The following is an 18,655-nucleotide window of genomic DNA, read 5'->3' as shown; positions in this document are numbered from 1 at the left end:
TATTTACAAAACCTGAGAACATAGGATAATTTTACATCACAAAGTAGGTTACTTGATTACAAACAGAAGAAAGGGCAAAACAAAATAATCCCCAAATAATATAAACACTTTAATTTTAGCAAGTATTTCATCACTTAAAACTCAAATAAGCAAGGAAAAAAATCATAAAATATCTGTCAATAGCAGAAAGGATGAATAAATTGTAGTACATTCATACTACAGAATACTACACTGCAATGAACAAAAACAAATTGAAGTTGCAAGCAACAATATGGATGAATCTCAGACAATGTTGAGCAAATGAAGCCAGATCAAAAGAGTATATACTATATAATTCCATCTATATGTAGTTCAGAAACAGCAAAACTAATTTATGGTATAATATTAGTAGTCAGAGCAGTGGTTACCTTTGAGGGAGGGGTCATAACCTGGAACGAGGTACCAAGGAGCCTACTAGGTGCTAGAAATGTTCCATATCTTGTTCTGGGCAATGATTATGTATGCACAAAGTCATGGGCTGCATATTTAAGACTTGTGTACTTTATGTACGTTACATCTTAATTTTGTAAATGGTATATAAAAGTCAGTTCCTTTAAAAACACATTTATTGCCCAATTTTTCTGTATTATAACAGATAATCTATTAAATATAATATCTCTAAATTCAACAGCAACCAATGTAGTTTATCAACTGAAAGAATAAGGGATGAAAGGCACTGCTAATGTCATTCAGGAACTCATAAACTTGACTATACTCCAGGATTCTTAAAAATTTCAGTCCCAGTTAAGGAGCACTTCAGTGTAACTCTTTTAGTAACAATCTTATAATATGACAGTTGTTTGGAGGTCAGAAACTGGTGTGTGTGTGTGTTTTGTTTTTAGAGTTAGAAATATACACGGTATTCTAGATACCCTTGATAATGATGGTTGTGGTAAAAGTGAGCATTATACATCACCTACAATGACAGTGAATGTGCCAGAAACAAACCTTCCCATGGCTTTCCACCCGGAATGAAGACAAAACTCCTAACCGTGGTCTATGAGGTCACTCATGGTCAGATCCCGATGCCTGTGCAGCCTCATTCTGCACAATGTTCCCCCTTAATCTCTCCACTAGTCTCCTCTCACTTTGTCAATCCCTCATACCACTCTCTCTCCAGACATACCACCTCTTCACACACTGCTCCCTATGTCTGCAGAGCTCTTCTGTCCTCTCTGTTAGATTAATATCCACTCATCCTTCATTTCAAATGGCACTTGGTCAGGAAGCTTTCTTTGACTTCTTCATTTTAGAACCTCATAAATACCCTATACCTTTTCTTTGAAGTACTTGTCATGGTTGGAGTTTTCCATTTGTTGTATGAAAGCCTTCCCCAACAATGAAATTATAAGCTCTATTACAGCATACAACTGTGTTTGTTTTTGCTCACTCATTGTCCTGCTCATGAAAGGGTGGCCAGAAAGGTAGCCAAAAGAAGAGAATATTTGAGAGGAGAGAAAGGGTAGCAGATTTGGTTGCCTGAAGGTTGAGGAAAAAAATCATCCCAGGAAGGCAAAAGAAAATGAACAGTTAGTGAGGCTGAAAACAAGTTTTCATGGCAAGTGCCTACTGCTATAGGACAAACAGGAGCTGAGTGCCTAGGTGCAGACATCCTATATGGCTAACACTGGCCTTAAGAAGACTTTTGTCTCCAGTATTTTTAAACATTCACCTTTGTTATACAGGCACTTCATTTCCAGATGACTCATCGTTCATTAATCACTTCTTACATCACATATAATATAAAGCCAGTGGGAAATCATAAATGAAAATAATCTTGTATTATATAGCTTCTGACAGCATTTTGATACTCAATGAACGAGCTAGATGTCTTCTATTTTGAAAACAAATGTATATTCTAGTAAAAGACAATTTTCTCAGGCAAATATTATTTACACACTGGCTTGTGATAAAAACTTAAAAATGAACACTTTGAGCAAACTATCAAATAATGGAACACTAATATTAAATGAGATTGATTTGGGGTTTTGTAGCTCAAATCAGGGTAAGTCATTATAACAGTGTGCTGATTTTCCTAGTGGTTGAGAACATGGGCTTTGGAATGCAGCTTGTCTGGTTTGAATCTTGGCTGTACGACCTTGACCAAGTTACATAACTTCATTGTGCTGCAGTTTCCTTATCTGTCAAATGGGATAATATTAATGCATACTTCATAGTATTAGTGTAAGGATTTTAAAAGTTAATATAAGTGCTGACAACAGTGCTGGCCCATAGTAAGCAGCCTTTGTTAACTATCATTATTATATTCAATATTACATTTAGCTCCTATAGAAACAAGCCATGGAAAAATGTAAATGGGGAAGTATTTTGAATCATTAAATTTGGATTTCCAAAGTAAACTTAATATTAATATAAAGTAATCTACATTTTAAAATCAACATTTTAGTGCCTTTAGTATTATGAACCCTTCTGTAAAAGGCTATGAGAAAGCAAAGAAACCTTTTCTGATCTGATTCCATTACAAACAGCATATGTAGCATATATATGACTTATTTCATTTTACTACTCCAATCAGCAGTTTCACCAGGATGTCATATTTAGATTACATTAAATCATGACTAATAAATCAAAAGCATTATATAGGAAGTGATTTAAGAAACACATAATTGCTTCAGTCCTTAAATCCGGCTTGTTTTATATTTCACACAGAATCAAATGCCGGGAATATGGCCTTGGAAATTATTCTAATATTATGAAAGATATTTTTAAATGACTACTATACATAGTGATTCACAAATAATAAAAGGCAAGTAAAAAAAAAGAAAGAAAAAAAGGCAAGTAAACTTTCAGATCTGGGGTCTAAACACGTAGTTTTATGCTTGGTGTAATCCATACTGTAAAGTGACCTGTCAATAGTATTAACTCAAAACGTTCTCATTGTATAAGAATAAAGGCATACACACAAATATACACAGCAGAAATACTGAAACACAGAGATGTGTTCTCTTGCTTAGCTGATTTTTTCTGAACATTCCAGAAAATTATAATGCCTGATTACACACCGAATATGCTCTGAAATAGGATTTAAGATTGCATACTTGTAGAACCAGTAATCGGTGTGTTACAATTTTCTTCGCTAGATCTCACAGCATGTGCTTACTGATAATAAGTGACCAAAGGAAAAGGGACCGTTTACTCTCGTCCCTCCGCACGTTTTGCCGAGAGGCTCCAGCGCGCCCCGCACGATTCTGGGCGTGGGGCGGAGTCCCCGCGCCGCCCGCCGAGCCCACATCCTACCTTTACCTCGGCCTCGGGGCGGTTGGGACCCCGACCCGCCCCACACCCGCCGCCGCGGCCCCGGCGGACGCTGGCTGCCCCTGCTAGCCCCGGGCCAACCCTTCCGCGCACTCACCCGTCACGCGAATGGACTCCAGCATCGTCCCGCCGAGGTCGGGGCGGCGGGGTCCGCGCCGGGCCGGCGGCCTCTAGCCTCGGCGGCCCGGGCCTCAGTGGCGGGGTCGCGGCGGGAGGCTGCTCCCGGCCACCAGGAGCGCGGTAAGGCAGGTAAAGGCGAACCAAGACGTGAGGATACAGAGCTATGAGGAGCGCTTCCACCAGCCCGTAGCTGCTCAAGGTACACACGGCGGCCCTCACCGTGGCCAGCAGCGTTTAGAAGCTGCCACCATGACGTGGCCGCTCCCCCGGTTGCTAGGAAACGCTCCCCGCCGTCCGCGGGCGCCGCGCTTCACCCAACCTGCGTGCCGCTAGGGGCGCTCGCGCGACGAAAGCTCGGCTCCCAGGGAGAGAAAGAGAGAGGAGGACGAGGAACTACAACTCCCGGCGTGCACAGCGCGGGCGCGCGCCTAGGGGCTTGTGGGCTGTACCTCGTGATCCGCCGTGGTCTCTGGACAACTGAACACACGCCTTTGACCCAGTGACGTTTGTGCGCCGTTCAAGGGGTCTTAACTACGTGGTAGCTTCACAAGAGGATAGGGGTCGTGTGACACTCAGCCCTAGCTGCAAATTACAAAGCCATTCTCCTCTGCCCTTTAACTTAAATGACAAGGTGCGGGAAAGCTAAAACAACTTTAGGTTAAGCCAGAATGCAGGTGCAGAAGGCTCAATTACATTTACCAGTTTACAGTACCCCAGCATACTATCCTTAATACTAAAATATAATTTTTTTTCTGGTGCCATACCCTTGGATTTCCCCATCCAAACCTTAAAATACAAAATTTTAACTCATGATTGTACAATTGATAGGGACTGAATGTTATTTTTCGGTTTATTACTTTTCACCTTAGCAAATGTGAAAATTTAATCTTTTACAATTACCATGGGAAATGTAGAGATTATACCATTCAACAAATGTTTTTATTGAGACTCGAACATGTGCAAGGTTCTGAGTCAGGCTTTGAGGATATCAAAGGAAATGAAATAAGTCTCACAGAGCTTACAGACTCATGAAATAGTGCTGGCAACTGTCAATCTTCAGACAGCCACATTTTCTCTACACCCTTCCTCAAGGTTGGGCAAGGACATGGAAATAATTGGGCTGTGTTTCAAACTCGGGAACAAAAATAAAGTTGAATGTCAGCAGCATCATACCCTGAGAATGACAAGAGAATTTGTGAGAAACTGTCCTTTTTCATTGCTTAGGAGAGACAAGTGGAAATTTAACTACCACAAATAGTGGATAACCTCACTTCCTATTCTGTCAGAAAATCCTGTGAATACTATCTTCAAAATACAACCAGAATCTAGTCACTTGCTACCACTCTGGTTCAAGTCACCACCATCTCTTGTCTGGATTATACTAGAGCCTCCTAGATGACATCCCTATTCCCACCTTACCCTCTTTCACTCTACTCTCAAAACTCCATGGGCAGAGTGATCCTTTAAAGTCAGATCATGTCACTCCTCAGCTTAAAACCCTTCAAGGGCTTCCTTACCTGTTGAAGTCCTCTATGACCTAGCCTTCAGTCATCTCTTTGATCTCATCTCTCACTACTCCCCTCAACACCCTGCCCACACACACTGGCCTCCCTGATATTGCTCAACTATGCCAAGCACTGTCTTTACCTCAAGGTATTTGCAATTTGGGATTCTCCCTGCCTGGAATGTTCTTCCCTCAGATAGCCACAGGACTAGCTCCCTCGCTTCCTTCAGGACTTAACCGAAATGTCATCTGTTTGTGAGCCCTTTCCTGGCCACTCCATTTAAAATTCAACTTTTTCTCATATTTCCTATCCTCCTTCTCTGCTTTATTTTTTTTCTTAGCAGGTGACATTATATAATTTATCATATATTTTACTGATTTATCTTGATTATTGTTTGTCTCCCTCTAGAACAAAATTTTTACAAGTGTAGTGATTTTTGTTTGTTTACTGCTATATGCCCAGCATCAGGAACAGTGCCTGGCACATAGTAGGCACTCAATAAATATTTTTGAATTAATGGATACGTAGATAATAGATAATGCAAATAAAATAGAATTATATCAAATGGACCTGTAGATGAGGAACAAATCTACTTTGGATTAAAACACTTGCTATAATAATGAGCAATAAATCCTTTGCTTTTTTTTTGGGACATAGTCTTGCTCTGTTGCCCCAGCTAGAGTACAGTGGCATCATCATAACTCACTACAACCTAAAATCCCTGGGCTCAAGTGATCCTCCTGCCTCAGCCTCCCAAGTAGCTGGGACTACAGGCGCACGCCATGGCACCAGGCTAATTTTTCTATTTTTTAGTAGAGGCAAGGTCTTGCTCTTACTCAGGCTGGTCTTGAACTCCTCAGCTCGAGCAATCCTCCCGCCTCAGCCTCCTATAGTGCTAGGATTACAGGCATGAACCACCACCCCCTGCCTTCCTTTGCATTTTTAAGAGCAGTTATTCTTGCATTGTATTTTCTAAAGAAAAAGGCTGTAAATGAATCATGCTGTTAGCTTCCTTATATACCTAAAATTCTGAAACCTCTTTTCCCAAAGTTCACTCTAAATGCATCTATTACCCCTGCAAATTTCTAGTTTTTAAAAGTCACTGCAGTTTAAGAGCTATCTCTGAAAGAAAGGAAAGTCTCCTAAAAGATGTTACCATGTCATATATTCAACATCTGAATATGTGAGTTTACTCTGAATGGTTTTACTAAAGTATGCTTAATCATATTGTACATTTTCATTATATTTTAAAGTAACCAAGATGTGTATTACTTTTCTCATTCAATGGGTACTTATTTATATACAAGACATTAGGGTTGGTGTTTTTAGAGTACTTTACAAAACATGATACCTATGCTCAAGGAACTTATTGACTAGTAGGGAAGGTTTTATATATATGTGCATACATAGTAGGTGTATTGTATTGTATTGTATACGAGGGCTGTCCAGAAAGTATCCAGCCATTGGAACAAAAACATATTACATGGTTGGATACTTCCTGGAGAGCCCTTGTACATACATACATATATATATATATACACACACACACAGTACACATATATGTGTGTATACATATGCACATGCATAGAAAAGTTAGAAAATGATGTACATTAAAAATATTCAATATTTCATTAAACTCTTCAACATTTTATTAAACTTAAGAATGCAAAAAATAAACAAATTTGATGTCCCTGTAGTTAGCCTATCTAGAACATAATTTCATTCTTTACTTTTATGATTACTTTTATGTTCACCTTACCAATATTTTCTTGTGGGTCATTTGATTTCTAAATATCTGTAGTGATAAGTACTATATAAAGGTACATATCAATGTAATGAAAACATTTAAAAATATATATATATTCGTCATGTACTATTGAAGCACTCTTGCTAACAAATTGATGAATACAAAGAGTTTATCTCATTTCTTATAAAACCATTACTGTTATCGGCTCCTTTTACTCTTCCCATCTATGCAATTATTCATCCTCATCAAGCTTTGTGCATCTGCTTTGTTAATTATTGATTCGTGCTATGCCTGCTTAGTATTTCCATTGGGTACAGCATCTGCAGCTGTCCAGTTGGCTGCTGTAGAGTTGGCATTGTTTTTACATATCCACCAGAACAATGAACAATTCTATCTTTCTGAGAAATTTTCCTTTATACCTGATTCTACATAAACCACTAATATTAAGACAAAATGATTATCAGTTACTATTCTATTTTCAAAGCACTGATTTTCAAGTTAAACATTTATTAAAACTGTTTTAAATTATTTGTGTTTACCTTTAAGGATGCCCTTTACCCTTTTTAAAGTTTTACTATACTTGAAATTTTCAATAATAACCAAGAATGCCATTGTACTTATCCCACCGAAATATACCCACCTTACTTTTATGGTTATTTTTATGTACACTAGAGGCATTGTATTGTGGAATCATTTTGATTTTGGAATATTTGTAATGATGATTTTTACTTAATTTTAGGTTAAATTACAGAAAAATAGGTGTTTTGATTGAAATATTATTCTTTTATATGTGGTGGGATTTCTCTGTTATGTGTATAGAGGTTTTTTTTTTATTTTGTCAGTAACTTTTGTTTAACTACTGTTAATCTGTCCATTCCTTTTAAATGCTACATAGCAGGACAGATGATATATATTTTGAAAACAAATTACTATTCATAAATTAGTTAATGGAGTTTTGGTATAAAAAAGTAGATTAAACTATCTCTGTAAAAAGAGAAAATCATTTTCTTTTTAGGAAAAAAGACCAACATCCTCCTTTTCAAAGACTCAAAAAAATTTACCTTGGTTGTGGGCAGAGGCTAGTAAAGGCCAAGAAGGAAGAAGAGAGGTAGTGAAGTCTGGACAAGGCTGCTAAAAAGTATTGCTACTGGAGAGAAAAATAAGTAAAATATTTCATTTTCTACAGCAGTTCATTTTGTTGACAGCAGAACAAGTACATATTATGCTTGAAACTGGGAAAAAGTTTAATTTCTTTCTTTTTTTTTTTTTTTTTTTTTTTTTGAGACAGAGTCTCACTCTGTTGCCCAGGCTAGAGTGAGTGCCGTGGCGTCAGCCTAGCTCACAGCAACCTCAAACTCCTGAGCTCAAGGGATCCTCCTGTCTCAGCCTCCCGAGTAGCTGGGACTAGAGGCATGCACCACCATGCCCGGCTAATTTTTTCTATGTATATTTTTAGCTGTCCATATAATTTCTTTCTATTTTTTAGTAGAGATGGGGTCTCGCTCTTGCTCAGGCTGGTCTCGAACTCCTGAGCTCAAACGATCCGCCCACCTCGGCCTCCCAGAGTGCTAGGATTACAGGCGTGAGCCACCGCGCCCGGCCCAAAGTTTAATTTCTTAAGAAGTTATCTTAGTAACTCAAAATGAATTAGAACGTTATATTTATTTTCTAAGTTTCAGATGAGCGTTTAAAAGAAAAGGGGAGAGAAGTTTCTAGAAAACACTTTTGACTTTCCTTCCTGTTCTATTGAGAACAATTTATAACATTCTATGTTTTTGAAAATACACGAATTAAGGAAAATTGATCTGCAGCCTGCCATTATAAAAGAATATAGCAACTCTAGGGGCAATACCCCAGATTCTGATAAGCTTGAACAGATGACTCAGGGCAAGCTATAAACAATGTTTCTTGACTTAAAAAAGAAAAAAAAAATCTAGGGAATAGTTGGTAGAATTGGTTTTTCTTGGATTTTTAAAAAAAAATTTTTCAGCGAAGTTGGAATGCTTTCAGGATGTCTGTATGAAAAGAATGAAATGTTTGCAGTATGTCTATATTCAGGAGAATGAAAAGCATTACATAGAAGCCAAATAAAAGAATGCTTTGTGAGACTGCTCTGCCTTCTTACCTCCATGAAAATAGTCAAAATGGCACAAAAATCCTGGGAAACACTGTGATTTTGTCCTGTGTGTGATTTTTTTGATGTTTTGTTATAAATGATTGGGGGAAGGATGTTTTTTAATGAGCCAAAAAAATATTGCCCTTAATTATATTTTCAAGAAACCAATATGTGCATTAATTTATTCCTTCCATAGATATTTACTAAGTCCCTATTACATACAAGGTAAAAAGATCATGAAAAAGACCTGACACCTACCTACAAAGAACTTATTAATAGTGTGTACATACATATACATATATAGAAATAATGTACATATGTCAATTAGTCCTTTAGCCCATATAACAGGGATGCTGTGGTGAGTAAATCAGAGTCCTAGTTCTCTTGGAACTTACATTGTAGTGGGAGAAACAAACAACATTCAAGTTAACCAATGATGCAATTTCAGATACAGAAAGTGCTACAAAGTACAGTAAATTAGGAAAGTAGCTACATAGTGGCTTGGTATAATAGTGGTTGGGAAAGGCCTCTTTGAGGAAGTGCCTTTTGAACTGAAACTTAAAAGACAAGAAAAAGTCATAGGAATTTTTGGGCATAAGCATTCTAGACAGAGGGAACTGAAAAGACAAAAGTCCTGAGATTAGAATGATCTTGGCATGATCCTAGAGCTACATGAAGGTCAGTATGGTTGCAGCCTAGTAAGGTAGGGAAAAGTGTAGGAGAAAACATCTGAGAGGGAGGCAGGGACTATGGAAAGAAGTTTGCACTTTATTCTAAGTGTAATCAGAAGCCATTGGAGGATTTTAAACAGGGGAGTAACGTAAAGAAATTTATGTTTTTAAAAGCTTGCATTGGCTTCTCTGAGGATAATGAATAAGAAGTTGAGCATAGAAGCAGGGAGAACAAGTGAGATGCTCTTGGAGTGGGTAAGGTAAAAGGGTGATGATTGCTTTTAGTGGAATGGAAGCTGTAGAGAGGGAGAGAGGTATGAATAAAGGACCTAGGATATATTTTGGAAGCAGAGTTGATCAGTAGGTTGGGTATGTGGGTGAAGTAGGAAGAAGAAGAAGGAATTAAAAATGACTCCCAGCATTTTGGCTTGAGCAACTAGTTGAAATGGATAGTTGAAATGGAGAAGACTGGAAAAGAACAGGTTTAATGGGGAAATTCTATTTTGGATATGTTATGTTTAATGTGCCAGTTGATATCCAAGTCAAGATTTCAAACAGGCAGTTGGATTCAAGAGTTCAGAGCTCAAAGAAGAGATCAGGCTAGGGAAATAAATTTAGGAGCCATTACTATATGGATGGTATTTTTAAGTCAATGGGATTGATGAGATCACCTGGAGAGTATATGTAGGCAGACAAGAGCACTCCAGGTAGAATTTAGAGTTCTCAGTCATTTAGTTGTGGGACAGAGGAAGAAGAGCTAGAAAGGTTCTATCTATCTATCTATATAAACGTTTAGAAAGAGTAATGAATATGACTATATAACTATAACTATATGTGTGTCTTTCTCAACTGTTTTAAGAGTAGCTTGCAGCCATGATGTAGTTTTACCCCCAAATACTTCAAAGTACATATGTGTGTATGTACAAGGGCTGTCCAGAAAGTATCCAGCCATGTAATATGAAAAATTATATTAACAATGGCTGGAGACTTTCTGGACAGCCCTTGTATAGTCATGTGTCACTTAACAATGGGGATATTCTGACAAATGAGTCATTAGGCAATTTTGTTGTTGTGCAAACATCATGAAGTACACTTATAGAAACCTAGATGATGACAGAGCTTGCTACACACCTAGACTATATGGTATACCCTTCTAGGCTACAAACCTGTACAGCTTGTTACTGTACTAAATACTGTAGGCAATTGTAACACAATGGTATTTGTGTATCTAAATATAGAAAAGGTACAGTGAAAATACAGTATTATAATTTTATGGGACCATTGTTGTATATGTGGTCCATCATTGACCAAACCATTATTAATATAGTACATGGTTATATGTGTATATGTGTGTGTATTTGTATGTGTATGTATATACGTACATGTGTATGTGTGTGTATATATATATATACACACAGAGAGAGAGAGAGAGAGAGGGAAAGAATAAAGCCAATGTAGTAAGTAATATATCAGGGATCTGAGTGATTTCTGGATCCAGGAATCTTTGTCCCACTTTCTCTCTCTCTTTCTCTCTCTGTATGTGGATAAACCTTTTGAAATTTTTCCATAATTCTGAAATCGTGTCAAAATAAAGTGATCCAAATTGAGTACTAAGGTGGAAGATGACTTCACTATGGACTAGGTAGGAAATCTGGTAAGATATGATATTCAGCGGGACTCATATTTAGATATTCAAAGGTGATGGGCAGGGCATTCTGGTAGTGAGATCAGGGTGAGAATCTCATGGAGGTGGCCAAGAGCAGGTTTGGTCAGGGAATAGAAAGTGATTGAGTTCTGTTCTTTGGGCACTTTCCTTGGCATTGAACAATAAGCAAAGTGGGATGGGAAATATGATGGAGAATGCGATAGGATTCGGATGGATAAGAATAAAAGGATTCTGAGCCACATTAAAGGTCCTGTTGGTTGGGATAAATTTGAAATGGAATTGGCTCAATTTCTTGTCTTTTTCTACCAATGTTTAGCAAGCCAGAAAAAAAAAACACAGAAAAAAAGAGGTGGTTAGAGATTAGCAAGTTAAATGCAGAAAGAAGGACAAGGGGCCAAGGAAAATGGTATTAAAATGTTTTCTCTTGAGGTCGGGCTGGGTAAGGAGCAAGAAAGGCATAAAGGAGGCTGGGCAGTGTTTGGGAAGAGACCCAGGAAAGGCCAGTGGCAGGCTCTGGAAATCACAGTCTTGTTTCCTCATCTGCTTTTGCAAGGAGCTAGATTAGGTGATCTGTGAGTTGCCTGACAACTCTAAGATTCTTTCTTTTAACTCCCTTTTTTCTTGGCCTCCTTTTCAGAATAGACTGAGCTACTTTGCATGTGGCTTTATAGAAAAGGGTAGGGTGAGAGGTCAGGGTTAAAAATGTGGGCATGGCTACAGAGCCCAAGCTATAACATTTTCAATTTGGCAAAAAGTGCAAAAAGGAGAATGGACTGAAGGTTAGGACTGGACGGGGGTTCCTGCAGATCTAGCAGGAGTGAGCAGAAATGGAGAAGAGAGAAGGATTCAAGACTAAAATCAAGAGGCCAGGTTTGGGGTCAAAATCTTGGAGATGGAGCGTTTCGAAGTGTTGATTAGAGCCCATGTGTGGTCATACATGTGGGTGAACGGGAAGGAGAAAGGAGAAGAGAAGTATAGCTGGAATGTTTGAGGTATGGTGAGGCCAGGGAGTAAGAGACTGTGGTCCCTGAGAATTCATCAGCAAACATTTCTTGAGGGCCTATTAAGTGCCAGGCACAGATAAGGCTGAGGAAGACTGGGATGGTGTCAGCCTGTGAGAAGCAGGAAAGAGGAGATTAAAAGTGGATGTTGCTCAACGCAACCATGGCTGAAGAACAGCCGCAGGTCTAATTGTTCGTGAAGGCTGGCAGTGATGGGGCCAAGACTGGGAACTGCCCCTTCTCCCAGAGACTGTTTATGGTTCTCTGGCTCAAAGGAGTCACCTTCAACGTCACCACCGTTGACACCAAGAGGCGGACCGAGACAGTGCAGAAACTGTGCCCAGGAGGGCAGCTCCCATTCCTGCTGTATGGCACTGAAGTACACACGGACAGCAACAAGATTGAGGAATTTCTGGAGGCAGTGCTGTGCCCTCCCAGGTACCCCAAGTTGGCAGCTTTGAACCCTGAGTCCAACACAGCTGGACTGGACATATTTGCCAAATTTTCTGCTTACATCAAGAATTCAAACTCAGCACTCAATGATAATCTGGAGAAGGGGCTCCTGAAAGCCCTGAAGGTTTTAGACAATTACTTGACATCCCCCCTCCCAGAAGAAGTAGACGAAACCAGTGCTGAAGATGAGGGCATCTCTCAGAGGAAGTTTCTGGATGGCAACGAGCTCACCCTGGTTGACTGCAACCTGTTGCCAAAACTCCACATAGTACAGGTGGTGTGTAAGAAGTACCGGGGATTCACCATCCCTGAGGCTTTCCGGGGAGTGCATCGGTACTTGAGGAATGCCTATTCTCGGGAAGCATTCGCCTCCACCTGTCCAGATGATGAGGAGATCCAGCTGGCCTATGAGCAGGTGGCCAACGCCCTCAAATAAGCCCCTCCTGGAGCTCTCTCAGCCACCTCCGTTTTCTCCACAGAGGCTCTGGGTAGTTTCCACATTGCTACCCAGTGGACACACTCCAAAATGGCCAGTGGGCAGGGAGCCCTGGAGCACTTGTGCAGGGCTGGGGAGGTGGGAGGGGATGAGGGAAATGGATAGGGGCCTGGGTGAGATTTTTATTGTGGGGTGGGGTGGGTAGGACAACCTATTTCAGTAATAAAATACAGAATAAAAAAAAAAAAAGTGGATGTCGTGCACTCCAACATTTGACAGGATTGATGAAAGAGTAAATGAACCATGAGGTCGGGAAGTAGTATGTGAGGAGAAATTTTTGAAGTGTTTAGATCATGAAGTTCTTGACAGACACAATGGAGTGCAATGAACCTGGTACATTCTCTTGCATCAAATTTAAGGAAAAAATTTTATCTTTGATGTTCAACAAAGGGACTTTGATGTTTCTTTAGAAACACTGGCTGTTGCTACTTTGTAATATTAAGAGGTACTTTTCTTTAAAATGGGCTTGCTAAAAAATTAAGTTTTCTAAAAATAGCTTTAAGAAATCCAGGTATAGAAGTGTAAAGTTAATATAGAAATTATAGCATGGTAAGTACATAAAATAATTCTTCCTTTTAGTGAAAAGATTTACTGTGGTCCTTTAAATATGAATTCTCTTAATATCCTTATTAAGCACAGAAAGTAAAAAGGAGATTAAAGCCGTATGCATTTGAGAATAGTCTATCAAATAAAAGAGATATGCTTGTAGTTGCATTGGTTTTTGAAAACAATATGATATGTTCAGAAAGCACAGTATGTTTTCCCATACTCTGGAATCTGAAACATTTTCATCAATTAAATTAGAAAACAAAAAAAATCTATATGACACTAAGAATCATTAGTAGTAGAGACTGTACCAAATAAAATAGCCCTTTTCAGTAACATTTAGATAACATCCTTTGATGGTTCTTATTTCTTCATTATAATAAATGTGTAAAAGAAATGGCCCTTCAGCCAGATAACCTGAGGTAGAGAACTTGAGTTTAATCCTTCTTGCCACTGCCTTATGGTTAGGTCTTGGCCTTTTCTCTCCCTGTAAAAATAAAAACGTTTATGTTATTGTATTATTTTGTATTAAATATGTGTGAATGTATTTTGAAAAATTAACTGTAAATATAAAGCATTTGGAGCATCCTTGTTGAAGTCAATGCTTTCAAATTTTTGTTTTTCAGCCCTGTCTCAATTTTATCTGCAAAAGACATAATTATGATTTCCTTTGTTTAAAAGGGAGGGTCTTAGAAGGAGCAAATACTCATTTTCTAGGACTACCCTTACCCTCCATTTATCTCTGCTTCAGCCTCTTGGTTCTATTCTTAATGTTATAAGCTATGGTCTTTATTTAAATAACTTGGGAAGTTTTGTGTTTTATTTAAATAACTAGGGAAGATACTTTTGATGACTTAGGCCAGTCACTTGGCCTCTATGAATCTCAGTTTCTTCTTCTGTAAAATAGAAATAATCATTATTCGTACATTCATTCATTTAACACATGTCTACTGCACTCATGTGCCAGAAGGTTCTGGGTTACAGCTATAAACAAGACTAGTCCCTGCCCTACCATGGCGTACACTCTAGTAGGAAGAGCTAGATAATAAACATAAATACATAACTAAAATAATGTCAGATAGTGGTAAATGCAATGAAGAAGATAAACCAGAGTAATAGAATGGAAAGTGATTGGGGGGCAGAGTAGAGTGGGGTGGGCACCTGATCAGGGAAGTCCTCTTGGAGGATGTAGCACATGCAAGCTTAGACCCAAATGATGAGGAACAGACATGCTAGATCTAGAGGAATTTTTAGGAAGGAGAAAGTCCTTGAGGCAGGAAGGAATTTGGCATTTTTTTATGACCAAAAAAAAAGGCCTGAGGCTGGAGCCTAGTTGGGGGAGGGGGAGAAAGAGAGAGTATTGTGATATTAGGAGAATATTAGGTAATTTGAAGAGGTAGGTAGGGTCCAGATCATGTAGGGCCTTGTAGTTTTGATAAGGATATCATTGGATATAATTTTAATTGCAATGGAAAACATAAACTTGCTCCAAACAAGGAATTGATGCTGCATAATTTATATTTTAAAAAGATCCCTTTCTATAAATAAATTACTAAAACTAATAGGATAGTCTAGTAGGTTTGCTACAATCAATTATGTTTCTATACAACAGTAATATTTTAAAACTATAATTAAAAAGATGCCATTTATAAAAGCAACAACAACAAAGATACATTGGAATAAATTTAACAAAAGTTTAAAGATCTTTATGAAGTGTGTTACAAACATTTTTGAAAGACATAATAAAACTATACCATGCTAATAAATGGGAAGGCTTGATATCATAAAGATGTCAATTCTCTCCAAATTATGTGATAAATTTGGTCCAATTTGAATTAAAATCTCAAAAGGGTTTTTTTTTTCTTTGTAGACCATGAGAATGTGACTCTAAAATTCATGTGGAAGAACAAGGGGGGAAAAACAAACCAAGTCAATTTTGAATTCTCCCTACCAAATATCAACATTTACAGGGATGATAGTATGATTTTGACAAAGGAATAGACAAATAGACCAGTAGAACAGAATAAAGAGCTCCATCATAGACCTACATGTATGTGAAAAGTTGATATATTATAAAAGTTGCATTACAGGTCAATGGGGAAAGGATGGGCAATCTGGTAATTGCTGCTAAGACAATTGGTTATCCATATAAAAAACAAAATCAATGCAGACAGTCCAAAGACAAAACCAGGAACATACGTACTTTAACATATTTAGAAAAAAATACAGGAGAAAATCTTTATGATCTCACAGTAGGGAAGGATTTCTTAAGGCATAAAAAACACAAATCCTAAAGGAAAATATATATGATACATATATATATATCTTTAATTACATTAACATTAAACTCCTCTGTACATCTAAGACATCATAAAGTGAAAAGATAAGCCACAAAGTAAGAAATTTGCAGGCCAAAATCCAACCAAGGTTATTTTCCCAGAAAATAGTAAGCAACCGACAAAAACCCTGTGAATCAATAAGATAAAGACACATAACTACACAGGAAAATGGGCAAAGGATATAAAGTTGAAAATCACAAACAGGAAAACTGAAAGGCCAATAAACATGTGAAATAATTTTCATCTTCACTTGTGATAAGAGAAACGCACACAAATAAGAATGACAAAATTTAAGAAGTATCCAAGTATTGAGGAGAAACTTGAGCAGCAGGCATACTCATACACTAGTGATTGGAATATAAATTGTTACAACCATTTTGAAGAACAACTTATTTTCAATATCTGGTAATAATATCAAAATATATTTATTGAAATGATCCACTAATTTCTAGATATATTACTATAGAGAATGTTTTGCATGTGTATATAAGGAGATACAGAAGTATCATGGCATGATGGGATCTCAGGAATGAAAAACTGGAAACAAGCTAAATGTGCCCTAACAGGATAATGAATACATAAATGACAAGTATGCCAGGGCTGTCTAGAAAATATCCTGCCATTATTAATATAATAAATGTCTCTGTTTTTCATATTAAATATTACAGGGCTGGATACTTTTCAGACAGCTCTTGTATTTATGCCATAGAATTTAGTAGTGAAAATGAACAAAATGCAGCTTAGTTATTAGTGAGGATAAATATCATAAAGTTAATACAGAGCCAAAAAAAAGTTACAGAAAGATAAGTACAGGGAAAATAAAACTTATATAAAACTAAATATTGTTATATATATGTAGTAAAACTATACATATTTCCATGGGAATGATAAACATCAAAATTAGGCTAGTTGTACCCCTCATTAGGAAGGGGAATGAGATTAGGAAAGGGATACATGGGAGACTTCAATTATGTGTGGGATGTTTTATATATTTTTTAAAGCTAGGGGGCTGGTACCTGGTTACGTTTTATTATTTTCTTTTTTTGTTGTAAATTAGAAATATTTCTTAACTCAATTTTTAAAAAGGGAAGAATCATTCTAGCTTATAAACTGAAGAATGAACTACCAGAGGTAAGGAATGGAGGGAGGCATGGTAGGAGACAATTGCAGTACTCTACAAGAGGAGACTTGAGTATCTAGCATAGTTTCTGGCATGTAGTAGGTGCTTCACACATAGGAGCTATTGTGGTGGTGGTTGTTATCATCATCATCATCATCATCAAGGTAAAGACCAAAATCATAAGGGGATTGTGAGAAAAGATAAACTAAATGTTTTGAGTAGTAGCTATCTTGTGCTAGTATTTTGTTTCTTTTGGTCTTTACTAGAATCTAGTTGAGGTAGTTATAAAAAAAACTAAGGCTCACAGGAGTGATAACCAGGAGGCATAACGGCTGCATAAATTTCAAATGACTCATTTTCCAATGTTGCTTTTTAAAACACACATACACACACAGAGACACATCCCAAATACACACACCCTGTTCCTGTCTAGTACTTGAAAAAAATTCAACTATCTTTTCTCTTTGTTCATAAGTAGCACATTTTGGGTTAAATATTAATAATTCTATACACCATACATTTGGACAATGCCTTATTACTTATTACAGAATAATTTTGGATAATTTTTCTCCATTTTTCATCTGTCCCCTGAGGGCAACAGATGAAACTCTGAGGAAGGCAGGGCAGTTGGTTATTTCTGTCATGCAACTGAGTAAACTAAAATACGAAGAGGCTAAATCAGATCTTCTTAACTCTGTGAACTTCATAAAATCCTATGCTAAATAATTTATGATTGAATGGGCGTTTTTCCAGGTAGCTGGTCAGTTTTAATTGCATTTTCGAAGGAGTCTATGACTCCCCCAAACGGTTAAAAAAAAAAAAAAAAAAGGGTTAAATGATTTGTATAAAGCCTACAGTCACAGGGTCAGTATTAAAGATGTTTATAAAATACTTCTTGTAATGCTTACTCACTGCTAAGATGGAGACGTTATTAAATATAGCTGTTGGGCGGTTACTCCGTAATCTACTCGGGTGTTACTTTTTCAGATGAATAAATCAAGACTTGTCCTCTTCACAAGCGCTAGCACAGACTTGCCACAGAAGTGGTGAATCTGATGTAACAACTATGTAATCTGATGTAACATACCTTACCATTTTGAGTACTCTATTAAGAATAAAAATGAGACAGCTTGATGTAGGGTGGAAAGTCAAGGATGAGCTGAGAATGGGATTTTCATTTCTCCTGGACCACTGAATGTCTCCAAGTGTTCCTTCTCTCATCAGAAAAAGGGAGGATTGAACTAGAGGGCTTCTCAGAATTCTTCCAGCCCTAACATTGTATACCGTTGAATGGGATTTAAAATAAGTCTTGTGTGTGAACTCTTCACACAGTCTGTTAATGTCACGCTTATTTTCCCAAGGAGAAAAGCCTCCAGCGCCCACGGTTGGGTCACTAGTCATTGGCCCCACGAGGCCGGGGGACCCACCAGTCCCGCCTGAGGGCCAAGCCTGCCGTCCCCCTTCTGCTGAAGTAGGGGTAGGGGGTGGCGGGCAGAGAGAAAGCTACCGAAGGCCAAAGGGCCAAGGGCACTTCAAACACAAGTGCTCTTAATCCTTTAT

General features: G+C 37.9%; 1 protein-coding gene and 1 pseudogene across 3 annotated transcripts in view; one reads left to right on the top strand and one right to left on the bottom strand.

Moving 5' to 3' along the window:
- MATCAP2 (microtubule associated tyrosine carboxypeptidase 2) overlaps positions 1-18,655 on the bottom strand; it is a 46,673-nt gene that overhangs the window by 27,488 nt on the left and 530 nt on the right. For 2 of the 3 annotated variants that reach the window (XM_069461596.1, XM_069461597.1), the window contains exon 1: positions 3,413-3,437. In XM_069461596.1, coding sequence (XP_069317697.1) covers positions 3,413-3,437 — 25 coding nt within the window. Of the gene's footprint in view, positions 1-3,412; positions 3,438-14,053; positions 14,124-18,655 lie in introns of those variants that run through there. The other variant, XM_069461595.1, reaches the window with a different exon arrangement.
- Positions 12,299-13,230, top strand: LOC138377239 (chloride intracellular channel protein 1 pseudogene; annotated as a pseudogene).

The sequence above is a fragment of the Eulemur rufifrons genome, chromosome 29, assembly GCF_041146395.1.
Source record: "Eulemur rufifrons isolate Redbay chromosome 29, OSU_ERuf_1, whole genome shotgun sequence".
Taxonomy (NCBI): domain Eukaryota; kingdom Metazoa; phylum Chordata; class Mammalia; order Primates; family Lemuridae; genus Eulemur; species Eulemur rufifrons.
This window is presented reverse-complemented; position numbering and strand designations above follow the sequence as displayed.